The 12562-nt window shown below is 43.2% G+C and overlaps 1 protein-coding gene across 2 annotated transcripts in view; it reads right to left on the bottom strand.

The window, feature by feature from the left end:
* Positions 1-8479: 8479 nt before the first annotated feature.
* LOC106584981 (LIM domain kinase 2) overlaps positions 8480-12562 on the bottom strand; it is a 30369-nt gene continuing 26286 nt past the window's right edge. For both annotated transcript variants that reach the window (XM_014170687.2, XM_014170688.2), the window contains exons 13-16: positions 12069-12246; positions 11897-11952; positions 11549-11706; positions 8480-11293 (exon numbers count right to left, since the gene is read on the bottom strand). In XM_014170687.2, the coding sequence (XP_014026162.1) occupies positions 11089-11293; positions 11549-11706; positions 11897-11952; positions 12069-12246 (597 nt within the window). In that variant the 3' untranslated portion in view covers positions 8480-11088. The remainder of the gene's footprint in view (positions 11294-11548; positions 11707-11896; positions 11953-12068; positions 12247-12562) is intronic.

Genomic DNA, 12562 nt, shown 5'->3' with positions numbered 1-12562 from the left:
CATAAACTGAACAAGTTCCACAGACATGTGACTAACACTAAATGGAATAATGTGTCCCTGATCAAAGAGAGGGTCAAAAACCAAAGTATCAGTCAGTATCTGGTGTGGCCACCAGCTGCATTAAGTACTGCAGTGCATCTCCTCCTCATGGACTGCACCGGTTTTACCAGTTCTTGCTGTGAGATGTTACCGCACTCTACCATTAAGGCACCTGCAAGTTCCCGGACATTTCTGGGGGGAATGGCCCTAGCCCTCACCCTCCAATCCAACAGGTCCCAGATGTGCTCAATGGGATTGAGATCCGGGCTCTTCGCTGGCTATGGCAGAACCCTGACATTCCTGTCTTGCAGGAAATCACGCACAGAACGTGCAGTATAGCTGATGGCATTGTCATGCTGGAGGGTCATGTCAGGATGAGCCTGCAGGAAGGGTACCACATGAGGGAGGAGGATGTCTTCCCTGTAACGCACAGTGTTGAGATTGCCTGCAATGACAGCAAGCTCAGTCCGATGATGCTGTGACACACCGCCCCAGACCATGACGGACCCTTCCACCTCCAAATCAATCCCACTCCAGAGTACAGGCCTCGGTGTAACGCTCATTTCTTCAACGATAAACGCAAATCCGACCATCACCCCATGTGAGACGAAACCGCGACTTGTCAGTGAAGAGCACTTGTTGCCAGTCTTGTCTGGTCCAGCGACGGTGAGCTTGTGCCCATATGCGACGTTGTTGCCGGTGATGTCTGGTGAGGACCTGCCTTACAACAGGCTTACAAGCCCTCAGTCCAGCCTCTCTCAGCCTATTGCGGACAGTCTGAGCACAGATGGAGGGATAGTGCGTTCCTGGTGTAACTCGGCCAGTTGTTTTTGCCATCCTGTACCTGTCCCGCAGGTGTGATGTTCAGATGTACCAATCCTGTGCAGCTGTTGTTACAAGTGGTCTGCCACTGCGAGGATGATCAGCTGTCCATCCTGTCTCCCTGTAGCGCTGTCTTAGGCGACTCCCAGTACGGACATTGCAATTCAATGCCCTGGCCACATCTGCAGTCCTTATGCCTCCTTGCAGCATGCCTAAGGCACGTTCACGCAGATGAGCAGGGACCCTGGGCATCTTTCTTTTGGTGTTTTTCAGGGTCAGTAGAAAAGCCTCTTACGTTTTTATAATGTGACCTTTAATTGCCTACCGTCTGTAAGCTGTTAGTATCTTAACGACCGTTCCACAGGTGCATGTTCATTTTTATTTTATTTATTTCACCTTTATTTAACCAGGTAGGCTAGTTGAGAACAAGTTCTCATTTGCAACTGCGACCTGGCCAAGATAAAGCATAGCAATTCGACACATACAACAACACAGAGTTACACATGGAATAAACAAAACAGTCAATAATACAGTAGAACAAAAGAAAACAAAAAGTCTATATACAGTGAGTGCAAATGAGGTAAGTTAAGGCAATAAATAGGCCATGGTGGCGAAGTAATTACAATATAGCAATTAAACACTGGAATGGTAGATGTGCAAAAGATGAATGTGCAAGTAGAGATACTGGGGTGCAAAGGAGCAAGATAAAAGATAAAATAAATAAATAGAGTATGAGGATGAGGTAGGTAGATAGATGGGCAGTTTACAGATGGGCTATGTACAGGTGCAGTGACCTGTGAGCTGCTCTGACAGCTGGTGCTTAAAGCTAGTGAGGGAGATATGAGTCTCCAGCTTCAGAGATTTTTGCAGTTCGTTCCAGTCATTGGCAGCAGAGAACTGGAAGGAAAGACGACCAAAGGAGGAATTAATTGTTTATGGTTCATTGAACAAGCATGGGAAACAGTGTTTAAAAACCCGTTACAGTGAAGATCTGTGAAGTTATTTGGATTTTTACAAATTATCTTTGAAAGACAGGGTCCTGAAAAAGGGATGTTTTTTTGTTGTTGCTGAGTTTATATGTAAGAAAGCCTGTCCATTTAAGAATTCAGTGATGACGTCACATCTATCACAAGCTGGCAGAGTGTTCAATTCATTACCAAGTGCAGTTCGTGACCTACTGCTGTGAACACAAATCTCAGTTTTAGGACATAATTTCCTTTCTGACCAATTTATTAAAAAAAACTGAAATATCACATTTACATAAGTATTCAGACCCTTTACTCAGTACTTTGTTGAAGCACCTTTGGCAGCGATAACAGCCTTGAGTCTTCTTGGGTGTGATGCTACAAGATTGGCATACCTGTATGCCATTCTCCCATTCATCTCTGCAGATCCTCTCAAGCTCTGTCAGCTTGGATGGGGAGCATCGCTGCACAGCTATTTTCAGGTCTCTCCAGAGATGTTCGATCGGGTTTAAGTCCGGGCTCTGGCTGGGCCACTCAAGGACATTCAGACACTTGTCCCAAAGCCACTCCTGCGTTGTCTTGGCTGTGTTCTTAGGGTCGTTGTCCTGTTGAAAGGTGAACCTTCGTTTCATCAGACCACATAATCTTGTATCTCATAGTCTGAGTCCTTCAGGTCCCTTTTGGCAAACTCCAAACGGGCTGTCATGTGCCTTTTACTGAGGAGTGGCTTCCATCTGGCCACTTTACTATAAAGGCATGATTGGTGGAGTGCTGCAGAAATGGTTGTCGATCTGGAAGGTTCTCCCATCTTCACAGAGGAACTCTGGAGAGTTTGGCCGGGCGGCCAGCTCTATGAAGAGTCTTGGTGGTTCCAAACTTCATCCATTTAAGAATGATGGAAGCCACTGTGTTCTTGGGGACCTTCAATGCTGCAGACATTTCTTGGTACACTTCTCCAAATCTGTGCCCCGACACAATCCTGACTCGGCGCTCTACGGACAATTCCTTCAACCTCGTGGCTTGGTTTTTGCTCCGACATGCACGGTCAACTGTGGGACCTTATATAGACAGGTGTGTGCCTTTCCAAATCATGGCCAATCAATTGAATTTACCACAGGTGGACTCCAGTAAAGTTGTAGAAACATCTCAAGGATGATCAATGGAAACAGGACGCAGCTGAGCTCAATTTCAAGTCTCCTAGCAAAGGGGCTGAATACTTATGTAAATATGTTTTTTATTTTTAATACATTTGCAAAAATGTCAAAAAACTTATTTTCGCGTTGTCGTTATGGGGTATTTTGTGTAGATTGCTGAGGAAAAAAATAGAATTATTTTAGAATAAGGCTGTAACTTAAATAGGGGTCTGAATACTTTCCAAATGCACTGTATATACAAAAGTACAAAGTGAGGAACATACAGAAATGGTTTTCCGAGATCGGTGTGGGGGAACTTGACTGGCGTGCACAAAGCCCTGCCCTCAACCCCATCGAACACCTTAGGGATGACTTGGAACACCGACTGCAAGCCAGGCTTAATCGCCCAAAATCAGTGCCCGACCTCACTAATGCTCTTGTGGCCGAATGGAAGCAAGTGCCCTGCAGCAATGTTCCAACATCTAGTGGAAAGCTTTCCCAGAAGAGTGGAGGCTGTTATAGCAGCAAAGGGGGGACCACTCCATACAGTGAGGGAAAAAAGTATTCGATCCCCTGCTGATTTTGTACGTTTGCCCACTGATGAAGAAATGATCAGTCTATAATTTTAATGGTAGGTTTATTTGAACAGTGAGAGACAGAATAACAATAACAAAAAATCCAGAAAAACACATGTCAAAAATGTTATAAATGTATTTGCATTTTAATGAGGGAAATAAGTATTTGACCCCTCTGCAAAACATTACTTAGTACTTGGTGGTAAAACCCTTGTTGGCAATCACAGAGGTCAGATGTTTCTTGTAGTTGGCCACCAGGTTTGCACACATCTCAGGAGGGATTTTGTCCCACTCCTCTTTGCAGATCTTCTCCAAGTCATTAAGGTTTCGAGGCTGACGTTTGGCAACTCGAACCTTCAGCTCCCTCCACAGATTTTCTATGAGATTAAGGTCTGGAGACTGGCTAGGCCACTCCAGGACCTTAATGTGCTTCTTATTGAGCCACTCCTTTGTTGCCTTGGCCGTGTGTTTTGGGTCATTGTCATGCTGGAATACCCATCCACGACCCATTTTCAATGCCCTGGCTGAGGGAAGGAGGTTCTCACCCAAGATTTGACGGTACATGGCCCCGTCCATCGTCCCTTTGATGCAGTGAAGTTGTCCTGTCCCCTTAGCAGAAAAACACCTCCAAAGCATAATGTTTCCACCTCCATGTTTGATGGTGGAGATGGTGTTCTTGGGGTCATTGGCAGCATTCCTCCTCCTCCAAACACAGCGAGTTGAGTTGATGCCAAAGAGCTCCATTTTGGTCTCATCTGACCACAACACTTTCACCCAGTTGTCCTCCGAATCATTCAGATGTTCATTGGCAAACTTCAGATGGGCATGTATATGTGCTTTCTTGAGCGGGCGCTGCAGGATTTCAATCCTTCACGGCGTAGTGTGTTACCAATTGTTTTCTTGGTGACTATGGTCCCAGCTGCCTTGAGATCATTGACAAGATCCTCCCATGTAGTTCTGGGCTGATTCCTCACCGTTGTCATGATCATTGCAACTCCACGAGGTTAGATCTTGCATGGAGCCCCAGGCCGAGGGAGATTGACAGTTCTTTTGTGTTTCTTCCATTTGCGAATAATCGCACCAACTGTTGTCACCTTCTCACCAAGCTGCTTGGCGATGGTCTTGTAGCCCATTCCAGCCATGTGTAGGTCTACAATCTTGTCCCTGACATCCTTGGAGAGCTCTTTGGTCTTGGCCATGGTGGAGAGTTTGGAATCTGATTGATTGATTGCTTCTGTGGACAGGCGTCTTGTATACAGGTAACAAACTGAGATTAGGAGCACTCCCTTTAAGAGTGTGCTCCTAATCTCAGTTTGTTACCTGTATAAAAGACACCTGGGAGCCAGAAATCTTTCTGATTGAGAGGGGGTCAAATACTTATTTCCCTCATTAAAATGCAAATCAACTTATAACATTTTTGACATGCGTTTTTCTGGATTTTGTTTTTGTTATTCGGTCTCTCACTGTTCAAATAAACCTACCATTAAAATGATAGACTGATAATTTCTTTGTCAGTGGGCAAACGTACAAAATCAGCAGGGGATCAAATACTTTTTTCCCTCATTGTATTAATGCCCATGATTTTGGAGTGAGATGTTCGATGAGCAGATGTCCAGATATTTTTAGTCATGTAGTGTGTATGTATTTGTTTTAACATTAGGCTATAGCCTACAAATATCTATACCACGTAGTCATAGGCCTATTAGTCTATAGGCCTACTGCAAATTATTACATTTTTTCCCTGAACTGGCCGAATGGCGGCGCTAACCTTCAGAAGTTGGTTCAACTTCTTTAACATCATTGTGAGATCCTGGTGCTGTCCTTTCAGCACCATGAAGTGCGCTCCAATCTCTTAAAGTGAGATCTCATCAAGATCTGTTGCCTCTCCCTTATAGTCATACTCATCACTTATTATTGTTAATAACACCTCATTTCTAATGAGATATGAGGATGGTTAGCTGAAGCTTTTTTTTAATGTGTGTCAAAACTCAACAGAGCGTGCCACTAGGCAGAATATACAGTATGCCTTGATTGAAACAAAAATACAAAAAAGGCCAATAGTTTGTTAACACCATCTGCTCTAATTCGCTCATGAAAAAGTAATTCAAGAAGATCAAATGCATATTCCCATGAAATAGAACATTTTATTTATACGATACATTTGGGCATAGGCAGAGGTTGTGTTATATGCATATTCTACACTGAACAAAAATATAAATGCAACAATTTCAAAGATTTTACTGAGTTACAGTTCATATAAGCGAATCATTGCGACATGGGGCCGTGCGTTATCATGCGGGAACATGAGGTGATGGCGGCGGATGAATGTCACGATAATGTAACAGTATCTCTGTGCATTCAAATTGTCATAGATAAAATGCAATTTTGATCATTGTCCGTAGCTTATTTTATTTTACCTTTATTTAACCAGGTAGGCCAGTTGAGAACAAGTTCTCATTTAAAACTGCGACCTGGCCAAGATAAAGCAGTGCGACACAAACACAGTTACACATGGGATAAACAAACATACAATCAATAACACAATAGAAAAATCTATATACAGTGCGCGCAAATGTAGTAAGATTATGGAGGTATGGCAATAAATAGGCCATAGTGGCGAAATAATTACAATTTAGCAATTAAACACTGGAGTGATAGACGTGCAGAAGATGAATGTGCAAGTAGAGATACTGGGGTGCAAAGGAGCAAAAATAATAATAATATGAGGATGAGGTAGTTGAGTGGGCTATTTACAGATGGGTTGTGTACAGGTGCAATGATCGATAAGCTGCTCTGACAGCTGATGCTTAAAGTTAGTGAGGGAGATAGAAGACTCCAGCTTCTGTGATTTTTGCAATTCGTTCCAGTCATTGGCAGCAAAGAACTGGAAGGAAAGGCGGCCAAAGGGGGAGTTGGCTTTGGGGATGACCAGCGAAATATACCTGGTGGAGCGTGTGCTATGGGTGGGTGTTGCTATGGTGACCAGTGATAAGTCTTTGCTAGGTAAAGCCCCGCCTTATAGATGACCTGGAGCAAGTGGGTTTGGCGACGAATATGAAGGGAGAGTCAGCCAACGAGAGCATACAGGTCAGAGTGGTTGGTAATATATGGGGCTTTGGTGACAAAACGGATGGCACTGTGATAGACTACATCCAATTTGCTGAATAGAGTGTTGGAGGCTATTTTGTAAATGACATCGCCGAAGTCAAGGATCGGTAGGATGGTCAGTTTTACGAGGGAATGTTTGGCAGCATGAGTGAAGGATGCTTTGTTGCGAAATAGGAAGCCGATTCTAGATTTAATTTTGGATTGGAGATATTTAATGTGAATCTGGAAGGAGAGTTTACGGTCTAACCAGACACCTAGGTATTTGTAGTTGTCCACATATTCTAAGTCAGAACGGTCCAGAGTAGTGACGCTAGACGGGCAGCAGTTTAAGAGCATGCATTTAGTTTTACTTGCATTTAAGAGCAGTTGGAGGCCACGGAAGGAGTGTTGTATGGCATTGAAGCTCGTCTGGAGGTTAGTTAACAGTGTCCAAAGAAGGGCTAGAGGTATACAGAATGGTGTCGTCTACGTAGAGGTGGATCAGAGAATCACCAGCAGCAAGAGCGACATCATTGATATATACAGAGAAAAGAGTCGCCCCGAGAATTGAACCTTGTGGCACCCCCATAGAGACTGCCAGAGGTCCAGACAACAGGCCCTCCGATTTGACACACTGAACTCTGAGAAGTAGTTGGTGAACCAGGAGAGGCAGTCATTTGAGAAACCAAGGCTGTTGAGTCTGCCGATAAGAATGTGGTGATTGACAGAGTCGAAAGCCTTGGCCAGGTCGATGAAGACGGCTGCACGGTATAGTCTTTTGTCGATGGCGGTTATATCGTTTAGGACCTTGAGCTTGGCTGAGGTGCACCCATGACCAGCTCGGAAACCAGATTGCATAGCGGAGAAGGTACGGTGGGATTCGAAATGGTCGGTGATCTGTTTGTTAACTTGGCTTTTGAAGACTTATGCCTGCCCATAACAAACCCCCCCACCAACACCGGGCACTCTTCACAACGTTGACATCAGCAAACCACTCGCCCACATGACGCCACTGCCTGGAACAGTTGAAACCAGGAATCATCCGTGAAGAGCACATTTCTCCATTGTGCCAGTGACTATCGAAGGGGAGTACTTTCACACTGTCGGTTACAACGCCAAACTGCAGTCTGGTCAAGACTCTGGTGAGGATGACGACAGTTTGTGCAGAAATTCTTTGGTTGTGCAAAACTGGGTGAAACCAGCTGTACGGGTGGCTGGTCTCAGACCATCCTACAAATGAAGAAGCCGGAGGTCCTGGGCTGGTGTGGTTACATGTGATCTGTGGTTGTGAGGCCGGTTGGACGTACTGCCAAATTCTCTTAAAACATTAAATTCTCTGGCAACAGTGGACATTTCTGCAGTCAGCATGCCAATTGCACGCTCCCTCAACTTGAGACATCTGTGGTATTGTGTTGTGTGACAAAACTGCACATTTTAGAGTGGCCTTTTGCCCCCAGCACAAGGTGCACCTGTGTAATGATCATGCTGTTTAATCAGCTTCTTGATATGCAACAGCTGTCAGGTGGATGGATTATCTTGGCAAAGGACATATTTTCACTAACAGGGATGTAAACAAATTTGTGCAAAAACATTAATAAGCTTTTTGTGCATAGGAAACATTTCTGGGATATTTTATTTCAGCTCATGAAACATGGGATCAACACTTTACATGTTGCTTTTATATTTGTTCAGTATATAATGATAGGCTTATTCAACTAAAACAAAATTGCACTACACCACCTTGTACCACAGAAAATGTAAAACTTGTAAAAACTGTAGGTACAGATCTTTTGTTTTGTCTCATGGGTATCATAACCACGTCTTTAAAAACAATTCAATAATGAGGCGAAGACAGAAATTCAGTTCAAACATTTATATAGAACTTGATCTCAACACATACATCCCTTATGATGCTCTGCGGCACAATCCCAATTCACCACAATTCTCTCAATTTAAAATGTAATTTAGCTGAAACCTGCTATTCCTGTTAAGAGAATGAGTCATGCTCACTGGGAATGAAATTAGACTATGAGACGCAAAGTAACACTACCACCCTCTAGTGGTCATCTACCTCCATTTACAAGGGAGGGTAGGATTTCGGTGTGTGCCACTGAAGTAAATAATGTTTGTAAAGTTAGCACTATAGGCAAAAAAAAAAAAGAGAAAAAAAAAAGGCTTTCAAAATGGTATTGTTTAATTCGTTAAATTCATTCAACACTATGGTGATATAAATGATAGTGGTTACAATTTGTACAAGTCAGTACCATAGAAAGATTATGCTAGCAAACAACCCTCTCAAAGTTTTTATTAAATCTTCATATTGTACAAAATGTCTAAACAAAATATATAAACCCTTGATTCTCAGATTCATATATACATTTCTTACAGCAAACTTCACAAAAACAAATAAATCCAGTTTTTTTATTTATACAAGTCACTTTTTAGTTGTACAATGCCTTTGAGAGCAGAGCTCCATTTACTACACATGTTCAGTGTTTAATCAGCAGCTGAGATTCTGAAGCACATACAAAGCTGTGTTGAGTAGTCATTATAGCCAAGTGCAGTCCAAATTCTGTTTTTAAATAATTGTACAACAGCTGCTGAAATGAACACAGTAAATGTGATTTTTTTTAATCAATATTATTTCCTGATAGTTGCTGGTTGAAAATACAATCTTCACAGAACCTTCTAATCAGCAGGTTTGCATGGGTGAGAGTTTCAGCTTTCCATGGTGACGTCATGCAGTAAATTGGTTAAATGAGTTCCAAACCTCTGCCAATAACAGATAGTTTTCCTCTCCCCACACAGACCACTCCCAGCAAAATTCTTGCTTGAGAAATAGTTTTGCTAAAAAGCTAGCCAATTTTAATGGAATTATATTACAGTGAGGTACTTAATTGTTACCTAGAAATGATTTTATATTTATATAAAAACGGCTGCATTGGGCCTTTAACAACAAGCACCAGGTACTGGTCTGGTTCGGAATGTGTGCTAGCTTAGCTACATGTGAAAACAACAGTATTCATTTTATTCTATAAACTCCAAAATCAGTCAATAGCTCTAAATCCCCAAATCACAATTCAATTTAAATCTGTCCATGACTGCACATGAACAGAAACAAATTCATATGTAGTTAATAAAGTGGAATGAAAACATTTAGTTAATGGTAAGAAAATCTATACACTACCATTACCACCCTCTACAGTAACTTGAAGTCAGTAGATGCCCCATAAACCCTCCACTGACAAAGGCATCAGCATGCTTTAGCTTGGCTGGTGGCTAGCCGAAGTCAGCTAGGCGAACCGAGTAAGTGTACTCGCATACTCCCTTAAAAGACCTTCGCTTGAAAAACAAGAAAAAAGCGCCAATAGTACCGTTTGTCCATTTTGAGACGCCGTAGCCAGTATATACACTTCATCAAAATTGTTAGAATGAATCTAAGATAACTCAAGAAATCTGTCATTCATTTTGATGTTTTTGCTTAGGAGATCTTAGTTGCACAATTTTACATCTAACTAAGATGTTTGGAGCAGTATTTCTTAATGACAATTTGCATGAAAACGTGTCGTCTCTCATTGAATGACAACAAAGACTTTATTGAAGAATCCCTACATTTGACCAATCACATCCGAACACCTGAAAAAAAACCTCACCGAAGTGCAAAACAAAAACGTCACAAAATGTCAATATATATGCACAAACTCTTCCGAAATGTTTCGGCTGGAAAGCATGCGGACGCCTTAAGACTAAAGGATGAGTGCACATGATTACACTTAACGGTTGTAGAGTGGCTCTGATCCCATCAGTGAAGCTTGAAAGTTCTCTCTAAGATCAAGGACCTCAGAGAGTCACACCTCAATGTGAGCACTGTTCGACAACGATTTTTCTGGTCGGTGAGCTCATCACATTAAATTTGACACAGCTCCACATATTTCTCTCTGACTGATGTGACTTGGCCTCCTCAGAGGGAGTGTTCGTTTTGTCCTTAGACGTGTCCTCCTGCTGGTTAACAAATTTCACTCCAAACGCCCTGCCTTGCGTTAACTCCGAGCCAGTCATCAATCAAGCCAGTCTGTCACACATCTCTGTTGCTGGCTGCCTGCTGAAGGAGTCTTTTCATGGGCTGGGTCTCATCTCTACATTCCACACTCAGCAAACTTCAACTTCAGACCAACCAACAAAAAAACAACCCAGTGAAAAACAACAGCTTTCACGTGGGGATTGATATTAAATGCTGTGGAGAGATTACTCTCAATATGATTCCTCCTTTTATAGAGACAGTGAACCACATAACATGTTTTGGTAGTATGGTAAAAATAGATGTGTACCCTGCATGTCCTGGTGTTTGCATTTGGGGGTTTGGTCCAGTTAGCTCAGGGTATCCAGTTCCCAGATGGCACGAGTTAGGTCTGTCTTCCCCACTCCTCATCCAGTGCAGCAGTCTAGACGGTGGTCCTGGAAGGTGGGCTAGGTGCTGTTGTCAGCCAGGCTGGGATCCTCAGCGGGGACTGGCGTTGGGGGTGTGGACTGGGACGGAGAGGAGCCGTCTTTGGGGGGGTGGAGTTGACACAGTCTCTGGTGCAGCTCTTCCAGTTCGGCTGGCAGAGGGATGCCCATCTCCTGGTTGAGGTACAGGGCTTCGAAACAGTCCTCCAGCTTCTGGGAGGCAGGCCTGGGGAGGGAGTGGGGGGAGACACAGGGGGGGGTTGGAGGTTACAACCAGGAATGTAGCTAGGCAGGCAGGTCAGGATGAGGGCGTGTCCCTGGGAAGGCAGCCTGAGCCTTTGAGCCTTCAATTACAGAATGTTTTGTAAACATGCCTACTATGGCTGTTGTCACTAGCATAGAAATATAATCTAGATAATACAGATTCAACTGTAATACATTACTCAGCGTCAAAAGCCATGAGATACTGTATAAAACTCACCGGTTTTCAGGGATGAGGTCACAACAAGCCACAGCCAATGCAAAGAAAGCTTGTGGGCAGTCATCAGGGAGGAACTTCTCCATGAACTTGTCTACATTGAGGCCAAAGTCATAGGTCCTTGGAAGGCACTCTGGGTCGGCATTCACCTGCCCAATAATCTACAACAGAGAGAGTTAAGAATGGATCCACACTCCAGATTACAGTATCTGACTAACACTGTGGACAAACGATACTGAAGCTATATTAGCCTAACTTCGAAGCACAAAATGTATCCTTCAATTCAACATAAAGCTTCATAGCATAATTCTGTCAAAATATAAAGCAAGACTTTAAAAATGGCATTATTACCTCACAAAGCACAATTCCAAAGGAGAAAATGTCCACCTTTTCATCATAGCGTTTACCTGAGGATGACAAAATGGAAAGTTAATTAACAGACCAGCATAGAGTGAAAAGACGTGTTGAAGTGACTGATCCGTGTGATCCACAGCTCCAAGCTGGGTCCTCCTGCTCTGCTCACCGTTCAGCATCTCTGGAGCCATCCAGTAGGGGTTCCCCACCACTGTGTAGCGCTTCTTACGGTCAATACGCCTGAACACTCTCTTCTTATTGGCCAGTTTCTCAGGGGGAGGGTGCTTGACCTTCTCCTCCACCATGAGCCGGGATAGGCCGAAGTCTGCCACCACCACTGTGTTGTCCTGAGGGAGGACAGGGGTTAGGAGGACAGGGGTTAGAAGTCAGAGGTCAAGAGCATATGAAGTGGCAATGTAATAGTGGTAGGTGTTTTGTTCATACCTCAATCAATATGGGTCAACAACAAAATATAAGATTCTTCAATGGATTTTGCTTATTGTGTGTAGTCATTGACAAATCCCCCCCAAAAAAAAAATCAATGCAATATGACCAGAAATGTGTATCAAATTTAAACAATGAGTTGTCTTCCAGTATATAACGACACTGAACTGAGACAATTATACAGAGGTGGCACCTCAATGGAATAACAGACAAGACTCA

The sequence above is a fragment of the Salmo salar genome, chromosome ssa24 (assembly GCF_905237065.1).
Source record: "Salmo salar chromosome ssa24, Ssal_v3.1, whole genome shotgun sequence".
In the NCBI taxonomy this organism is placed as follows: Eukaryota; Metazoa; Chordata; class Actinopteri; order Salmoniformes; family Salmonidae; genus Salmo; species Salmo salar.
This window is presented reverse-complemented; position numbering and strand designations above follow the sequence as displayed.